The sequence below is a fragment of the Gambusia affinis genome, linkage group LG21 (genome assembly GCF_019740435.1).
Source record: "Gambusia affinis linkage group LG21, SWU_Gaff_1.0, whole genome shotgun sequence".
Lineage (NCBI taxonomy): Eukaryota > Metazoa > Chordata > Actinopteri > Cyprinodontiformes > Poeciliidae > Gambusia > Gambusia affinis.
The window spans coordinates 18,702,318-18,711,974 of NC_057888.1; the positions used below are offsets into that span (position 1 = coordinate 18,702,318).

The 9,657-nt window shown below is 38.0% G+C and overlaps 1 protein-coding gene across 2 annotated transcripts; it reads right to left on the bottom strand.

Moving 5' to 3' along the window:
- Positions 1–885: 885 nt before the first annotated feature.
- LOC122824338 (cyclic AMP-responsive element-binding protein 1-like) lies at positions 886–9,472 on the bottom strand. 2 transcript variants are annotated; one of them, XM_044104814.1, is made up of 7 exons: positions 9,370–9,472; positions 8,335–8,413; positions 8,076–8,246; positions 7,735–7,866; positions 5,674–5,763; positions 3,324–3,474; positions 886–2,994 (listed from the first exon to the last, which is right to left on the bottom strand). In XM_044104814.1, the coding sequence occupies exons 2-7, from the start codon at positions 8,396–8,398 to the stop codon at positions 2,850–2,852; spliced, it is 753 nt and encodes a 250-aa protein (XP_043960749.1). In that variant the 5' UTR covers positions 8,399–8,413; positions 9,370–9,472; the 3' UTR covers positions 886–2,849. The 2 variants fall into 2 exon arrangements, with proteins under 2 accessions (XP_043960749.1, XP_043960750.1); XM_044104815.1 differs by having other exon boundaries at positions 9,338–9,466.
- Positions 9,473–9,657: the final 185 nt, after the last annotated feature.

Genomic DNA, 9,657 nt, shown 5'->3' on the forward strand with positions numbered 1-9,657 from the left:
TCGGTACTTGAACACATCCACGTTGTGTCCGAGATAGAAACGTTTCCGGTTCAAGTGGGTGGTTACAGCTGAGTAATAAATAGACTAAAGTGATAGTCCCCCGGGTTTTACAGTTGGATTAGTGCAGATGTGCTTCTAAAGACGGTCTGTTTTCATAGTGATCCTTTTTTAATGTTTGCAGGCAATGTAATAAAAACTAGTCTAATAATAAGTTACCTATACCGGTGCTGCAGGGCTTGGATGTAACAACTCCAATATTTTTCATTGGAATACGTTGTTTAATTTTGTATTAGACAAATAATGACAAAAAAAAAGTTTTACTCTCCAAAATGTTACTTTATACACAGAATATTATGTTGTATACAGTGGTGGCCTTGGTATCATTAAAATGGCCCCTGGGTGAGAGTATTGGATTTAAAGTCCTTTTAACATTTTGCAAATTTAAATAAATGGACAGTTGGGTACACAATAACCTCAACGTTTTTCTGCTTTGTCAGTTTCCCCCCAAAAATAATATCCTTAATTTGTATAATTTTATCTATATATATTATTTTTGATGAACTATTGAAATAAATACCAAGAAAGTGCTAAAATTTCTCATTTCATTAAATGTATTGGTGAATTCTGAAAGAGCTTGTCTTACGCATTATTTCCATTGGTTGTAGTTGTGAGTCCAATTTAAATTAGGCGACTCCATGAAATACATCTATCTATTTGCTAAAAAAGTTAAATCCATTTTATATAGATTTATTCCACAGTGTGATAATCGCGGTAGCTGCAGTCAATTACGATGGTATGGCACATCCTACTGGTAATACAAGTACATTTCACTTTTTGACACGGGGTGAGTTTTGTGTTGGAGTGATCCATTTTACGACTGAACGTTTTGTGTGTGTGTGTGTGTGTGTGTGTGTGTGTGTGTGTGTGTGTGTGTGTGTGTGTGTGTGTGTGTGTGCGTGTGTGTGTGTGTGTGTGTGTGTGTGTGTGTGTGTGTGTGTTAATTGACTTATGTAGAACAACCATTTTAACATATTTTATCGATGCTGTCATGTCAAAATATGTGTGACTGGATCCTGGACCTAAAATCAGACATGCGTCTTGCTCTGGAACACTGAGTTTTCCAGTGTGGTTTTGTTTCAGTCAAACCAGAGAATGGCTGGGTTTTGTTTGAAGCATTCACAGGAATGCAGTTTCACAGCAGATCATCTTCTGGATTATGTTTCAGATCTCCTGCAGTACAAAATTAATCAAAGTCCTAATCTGTGTCTATTCTGTCAGTAAATCTTCTATAATTGCAATCTACATGCGGCAAAATTCACCACTAGTCCACACTTGGTGTTTAGATTAATATGGTTTTCATGGGAGACGGCATATCGCGTTTTCTAGTTAGAAGCATTCTGTTTTCTTCAAATATCCATTCTCAGTTGGGTGACGTTTATAGAAAGCACTCATCCTCCCTCACTGTGCACTGCATATCAAAAAACTAGAATGTTTTTTTCTTTTCGCCTGACAGTCGGAAAATGTGACAAAACATCTGATAGTGGTATAAAAATTGAAGGACAAAACATCTGAGTAGTCACACAAGGTTGAATATGAAGGTGGTAAAAGCTTGTTGAGGTATGAGTCAGTATAAAAGTTTCAAAGTTTGATAACCTTGGGTAAAAATACATCAGTTTTATAGTAAAGAATAAAAAATTACAACAGAGGATGATAGCATTTAGCATTTTACCCAGCTATCATCTTTCTTTTTAATGCTTGTTCCTACAGGTTCTGTTTTGGGGACTACTCTGGAGCATGTGAAGATTCATATGGGATTAATAAAGATTTTTTTTAATGAATTATTATGGCATACCACTTCCTCTGCATTGACTAAAACTCCTTAAATGTTCAAATCTTTATCAACACATTTAAATCTCCTCTTACTCTCTCAACTTTTCCAAATGTGAACCTAAAAACTAAACAATCCTTACAATACATTGCATCCGCAATGGCACGGTATCAAAATGAAAAAAACTATTTGGGCAAAATCGGTGTAAAAGTCTAAGATCTTTTAATATGGTGAAACTAAACCCATCAAACAGTATTTGCAGAGAATAAAAACACATAACAAAAATAAATAAAACACAAAATCCGGCAGGCAAAATGGGTTTAAACAGTATTGTTAATACGAAGCTCCTTTCCTCACTCACAAAACAAATGAGGGATTTTATTAACAAAATATACATCTAACATAAAACTGTTGAGGCAAAAAAAAAAAAAAAAAAAACCTGCCCAAAAATAAATAAGCAATGATACTTGTCTTGAGATATGTCATCACATATATAAACTTTGGGACCTTACAGTCTGGTTTTCAGCTAAAATATTAAATATCCTGCAACTATAATTCTATCAGGAATTTTTGTCTTTTTTTAAGAGAGGAATAATAGCAAATTTAGATTTTGGAAATACATTCTAAAGTTTTTTTTCAACCACAACATCAGCTGGCAATGCACAACAATGCCGAGCTAATCATGCAGAACACACAATGTGACGCAAATAAAATGAGATAGTGGCATGAATAAAGGCAGTGACTTCTGCTATTTTCACTCAGCCTCACCCATTGGTGTCCAGTAAACACTGGCACGCACTCACAAACCTTCCCCCTCCTAATACTCGCTCTTGTTTGTCCTGCTGGTGTTGGATAATTACGACCCTTGAAACCCTGACATCATTGTGTGAACACAGAAAATTAACGACGAGGAGTGCTTTGTGTCAGCGCGTTTGTTATTCCAGACTCCATTCAAAAACACGCCACTGAAACAGACAAAAGTCCACAGGATCCCAAGTTGCCCATCTCCTCTGCAACGCAGTCACTCCGCTTTGTGTCCGTAGATGTCTTTCAGGGCTCTGAGCTCCTCTATGAGAGTCTTGTTTTGCTGCTCCAGCACGGCCACGCGGTTTTCAAGGCACGAGACGTATTCCTTCTTCTTTCGCCGACACTCTCGCGCAGCTTCCCTGGAAGCGACAGCGGCAACGATTAGAGGCCTGGGCATCTTTGGCTCCTCTCCCGGATTAAACACAGAGCGTAATGGAGCAATAAATAATGAAAGCTTCTTTTTCAATGCTTAGGTCATGACCGCTATGATGACGCTGAAGTAGAACTACACTTTGGTTGGATGGATTTTTTTGCATACCGCGCACAAAGCACGATTGAAATGATACAAAATCTCAACAAAATAGCACTTTGTGGTTGGAGAACCACAACAGTCATTCTTTCCTTCAAAAATACGACACGGAAAAGCTAACAGAAAGATGACAAGAGAGAATGACTGGTCCCTCTCTACCTGTTTTTCATTAGGCGGAGCTCCCTCTTCTGCAAGGAGTCCTCTAGAGGCTTCTGAGGGCCGTAACTCCCAAACCCGGACTCGGTCTTCAACAGCTTAGAGGTGGGGTTGCGTTGCTGGCAGTTGGGAAAGTCGCCAGCAGCAACAGAGCCTAAGAAGAGGCAAAATAAATACAGCACGTTAAACTACTAGATTGATCTATAGGGGGTACCGGATACTGGTTACTCAGTGGCTAACACGTTCAAAATAATGGGACATAAAATAATGTGTTATAGACTAAAAGACAACAAGTCAAATGTTGGCAAATCTGTAAAAACAATAATAATGAAAAAAATCCCCAAAAAACAGCTTTTGTTTTTGAACAGCAAATAAGGTGATACCAACCATTCCCCAACCTCTGAAAAGAATGGCTGTTTCCAATGACAGATGCCTGCTGTGTATGCGTTTCAACTGCGCCACTTTTCATGTCGACGCCGTCTATTGTCACCAGCTGCGCTTCCATTGCAAATGTGCGCAAGTCAGTATTCTGTTAATGTCGGAAAAGCGTAACTTCGCAATTGTGGTGTTTCCATTAAATAAGAAATTAAATTAAAATCACCCTTGAATAAGCTTGTTCTCGCCATAAGTAGTTAAAAATCAAGGCAGCGACAGATGTAGACAGTTACATGAGATATATTCAGAATTCAGGATGCATGGAGGGGAATTCTGCCCAGGCTACATATTTTTGTCAGCGATTCAACACGTTCGAATGACGCACAACTTTTTATGAACTGTGTGTTGGTGGAGCCAGCTCCCACTTCCTGTTGTCTTCATGGTTTTCACCAGTAGCGACATCCGGCTGTTGATCATGTGACTCCTGTGATATGAAAAAAGTGTTTGCACTGCAGTTTTGCGAAATACATCTATTTAGATATGGCCAAAACAACCATGTCATCCTAGAGCAAAAACTTTTGATAAAAAAATGATTTTAATTTATTTATTTTTTTAAAAATTGGCATGTTTCCATTTCAATAAAGTTGTGAAAATTGAAATCACGGAAATAAATTAAAATTTGCAATAACCGATTTATTACGAAAATAAATTCCTTTTACTCAACTGCACAGTAAAAGACACCCACGTCTCCTCTGAAGGCTGATGTATGAAAAGGGAAAATATGTTTCCATTCTTAAACTGAAGAAATTATTAATCAAAGAAATAAAATTGTGAAACCTGAAATGTCAAACTTCATGCCAATTTGTGTCATTTAAATCGATAATATTTCAAGGGAACAGATAATGTGAGTCACAGCAGAGTTTAAACTGGCCTAATATGGTGTATCATTCTTACAAAATTCAAACCAATCAGAATCCACCACAAAGCACCAGCCCCCTCAAAATTCAGGGAAATAGCAACAAGTGGCACCAGAGAACAACCCCGGTTCCTGTGAAAGGTTTCTGAAAACAAATGGAAACTTTAGGGGTTTTTTTCCACACTTTACATGGGAAAATATTTTTCTTTCTTTTAATTTTCAAACCGTTTCGGTTCAGAAAGTTTAATTCCAACTTCTCCTTTCATCCAGAACAACCAGCTACAAACAGGAACATAACCATTTATTTTCGATTAACTAAGTGACTGAGTCTTTTCCGAGCAAATCAAACACGAGTGCATTTTCAACAAATCAAAGATAACAAAGGCAATAACATAGAAAACGAATCAAGTGATAAGACATTGCTTATCTATCGCTCTGTCAACAGAACTCCCCTCTCATGTCGTAACACTCTGCTGACTAATTAAGTCATATGTGGCGCTTGCAAAAAATGAGCCACATCTAATCGCAGTGAGTCCTGCGACTGACGTCAGGGTACATCTTATTTGCTGCTTCACATTTACACGTTGCTGCTGGGGGGTCTGTTCCAGGAAAAGCAGTGACGACAGCCACTGCTGCTATGCAAGTGAGTAAGTGAGTGAGTGGGCAGTTCACAGCACTGAAGCATTTCACAGATGACGGGCGAGAGAAACGCAGAGTGAAGAACACAGAGAAAACGTAGAGCTTTTCCAAAGTGTTTATCAAAGTAAGCTTGTTGGATTTTAGCATGCTATATATATAAATATATATATCCCTATGCACTATTTTATATTACTTTTTTCAAGCGAGTAATCTAAATGTTATTTGATGAAGTCAACACTACATTTCAAGTCAAGACTACATTTCCCACGGAAAATCAAATTTTTTTTAAAAGAAAACAAATCCATTTTTCCAATTCCAAAGCTCTCCACCTCATTTCACATGCAACCAGTTTGAGTAAAACATATAGCTAATCAAAAATACATAAAGTAATACTTCATCTTAGTTACAATGTAAAACATATACCTGCTTCTGTCTCGTCTCCAGTTACAGCCATGCTGTATCCGATCCCACGTTCCCAAGAAGAGACTGTCTTCTTCAAAGTCTTCTCCAGCACTGAAATGTCACCACAAGCAACAGTGTGACTATGTATGCAGTTTACAATTAGGCATTGACATCACTATGACATCACTGCTTGATGTCAACCATACGGTTTGTTCACCCTCCCTCCTCTCCCCTCAGCTGCCGGACGCAGCGCTATGAGTCAGGGACTCTGCTGTTTGAATTTCCTCATCTTGAGCTTATGAACGATCCTGCTCTTTGAAAGCAGGCTGCGATTATTAAGAATCACTTTTTAGCTTAGCGCTAGCAATTGAGATAGGTAGCCTTCCTGATGGATTAGGCAAAATGTTAAATCAGCTCTTGACCCATCATTTGGTATTATCTTAAATATAAAATATATATATAGAAATATGCGCTTCCAATCATAAGTGAGGTGAAAAAACTAAATTATTTTCATCTATAAATAAGAACAGCACTCTGCCCATAGGTTTTTTAGTATGCTCATGAATAAACCAAACTAATTATAGGTTTTAGAGTAAATAGTGGCGCTCATAATACCAGAACCTTTTCTTTATGGTTAATACTAAAGGAAAAGGCTCCCTCTACAGGTAGTGCAGAGGTACAGAAAAGGACAATGTGTGATGGAGGAAATTGTTCATTTACCTCGATGTCAGGGTATTTGCAAGTTTCAGCAACTCCAAATAGACCAACAAAAAAAAAATATATATATATGGTTGGGGGAAATTGCTGCATAACAATTAGGTATATGTCAAAAATTGTGAAGTCTTGGCTGCCACGACAAAATTAACATTGACTGTCCAATCTATAGACATTTTTCAAATCAATTTAAGACATTTTAAGGCCTTAATTTATGTCTTTTCCTTCTCAAGGTTGTTGGTTGTTTTTTTATTTTGTTTTTTTGCACGTTACAGTTTTTCTAGAAATTTTAAACTACATTGATCTTTTGGACCTTAGATACCTTAATGAATTTGATTTTCCACATGTCTGGCTAGAAATACTTAAATCAAAGTAGCTAAACTATTAAATTAACTATAGTCTGGTTCTGCTTCTTGGATTCAGAGCAGAACCAAAGGGCATAGCAAGAAGAAGGAAACTCAAACCATCTCTGCTATCGATCACAATGGGCATATTCCCGACTCCGTCTCTCTGCCCAACTTTCCAACTACATGACCAGAGAAAGAGGGGATTTAAAGAGAAGCTGCAAAAGCAAAAGAGGTGGATAAGCAGTGCTTGCAAACAACTGATGGTATTATCCAAGACTTGGCTATTGAGCTGTTAGCATTCCATGAGAATGCTAACAGTAGTCACGAGACTATGATACAGCAACAGTCTTCAGTCAGAGGCTTCTTTATATTTGTTGTAAGACTGATTGCCACCAAAGATTCCTTCTGCTTACAGCATCAGCATCCCCAATGGCTCCCTGGAGATGCTTGGATGATTTGAGTTACGACAGCATTTAATAAATTATTTAGTCACTTGTCACACTGTTTTTTTAATGAGGATGAAGATGGTGTGGGTCACTGCAAAGGGTGGAATCTCAGGATCATCAAACATCCATAGCCATCGGATGGTGTCCAAATGACAACCAACTGTTTGCAAGTAGTGACTCTATGAACATTGTAAAAGGGGCAGCAGTGTGATTATGAACTGGTAGATGACTAGCCTGGGTATTGACGCCAGTGAATATCCAAATGAATTTCTCAACTTTGGATACCTTTTCACACTTTATTCATCTTTACGTGCCAACAAACCCATATATATCTGAATGCGACAGTTTCCATTTGGTTCCAGCTCATGCTTTTTGTTATGTAACCTGATAACAGAGAAATGTTGAGTGGTGACATTTAAGATGGCGGTGTAGGAAAATCCTATTTTCACGTCTACACAGGCAACTGTGGGCATCTATTCATCAATAACTGAAAGGAAAAAGGCAATATCGCCTTGCAGAGAGAGGAGGGATGGAAAAGGGGAAGGAAGAACGAAAGGGAAGAAGGAAGGAGTTACCTTGTGCCATGACAAAACTGTTTGGTCCTTGCAGTGAATCCATGTCCTCTGCTGCTGGCTGCTCATTGGTTCTGCTTACAGGAACAGATGCCAGGGTTAGCGTACTGTCTTGCTTTACCTGGGCAGGAACGCCTTGACAACAACAAAACAAAGCAAATAAATGCTTTAAAGACAGTTGTATTTCTCAGCTGAGATTATTCCAACCAGTTTCATCGCTTTGTGATTTAGTTTGAAATGTATAAAATATTACACACTTGTTGCAAGACACAGCTTTGACACAAAGTCCCTTAAGAGATTTTGGATGATTATACGCAGTAGTCTAGATGAAGATGAGGTGTTACCTGACAGTGAGTACATCCAACGCTGCTGCATACAGTTGTACATCTCCTCATAAAGCGGAAATGCAGCGGCAGGTGGAGGCTGCGGCATCTGGGCGCAGCCCATGGAAGAGGACGGAAGATTTGGCAATGTGTTAAGAACGTAACTGACAGGAGGTGCCTGAAAAAGCCCGGCTGGAACAAGCAGAATGGGAAAAGGCTCAGATATATTACATATCATAATATAATAACTATTTGTGATCATGCTTTCGGACATGCTTACTGTGCTGGGTTTCCATAGTTCGCTGGAAAACCTGATCATTTCCCTCTGACTTAATTTGGTACATTGTGACTGACTAAGCCTGCAAGGGAAACCCAGTGGTATAAAATGTTAAACAGTTCGTCTTCGGTTCTGAATCTTTATGCAGGACATCTTTTTAAAACTCTAAAACACACAGCTATTAATGTCTACATTGCTGGAGTGTACAGGGCGTACCTACAATGGAAAAATGTCCAAATTGTGCCCAATTAAACATTTTCTCTCCCTGGAATTACGGACTTGATGGTGGTATAAGGTATCGGGTGTGAATGGGGAGCAGGTGAGTTGAGTTAATTTGGTTATACAGTCACATAAGCTGTACAATGATTTGATACATCAAAGTATCAAATAAGTATCAAATCTGATTGCATCCAAGTGTCATATCTTCAGTGCTGTATTATGAAAATAAATATTTTTTTAAAAATTGAAGGGTGTGCTCACTTTTGTGTTTGATGTCAATCAATCAAATAACCCATGACTACTGAAATGCTTGCTCACTTATTTGCACAGCCATTTGTTTAATCAATGGCAAATGTTTGCCAAGTGCTTTTGGATTGTTACCGAGTTGTTATTTGTTGGTGATGAATTTACAATTGAACACTTCTGCTATTTAAAATTAAAGCAATTTATCAGAAAGAGGAACCTGCCTTAAATTAAACTGCACGTTTCAAAGAAGTATGGTTATTACAACGAAAAGCTCATTTGGGGGTGAAAATGTCTTAAGTGTCACCCTGTGGCGGCTTTGGTAAGATATTGAGCGTTCAGGGGAAACCTAGCTATGAAAATATGATGCACTTCAGAAAAATTCACAAGTTTGGTCAGGATAGCACAAGGCTAACTAATGTTTCATCTAGCGTTACTGCCTGGGGCGCTACGTTTTGTAAACACCAGCAAGCTAAAGTTTAAAGTTACACTGGAAAGTTAATAGTAAAGAGCTAATGTACTAACATCGCCTAACATTACTTACTTTTAATAACAACAGTAAATGGCATGACTCACGATAAAGACTCCTTAATTTCGCCGGAGCGTGGCCTCAGTTGAAGTTTTATTTTTTTAATCAGTCTGTTTTCGCAAAATTTAATTGGTGCTTTATTCTGTTGCCAAGTAACTGTTTGACCGTTTTCTTGTTTTGGTTTTGTTCGTTCCACTTTCAAAGCCCATGAGCAAGAAGCATACAGTTAACGACATGCTGTCTATTTGTACTGTAAAATGGAAACCAAAATCAATAATAACAATGCTAATAATAATAATAGTAAGAAGAAGAAGAAAAAGAAGAATATACAAGAA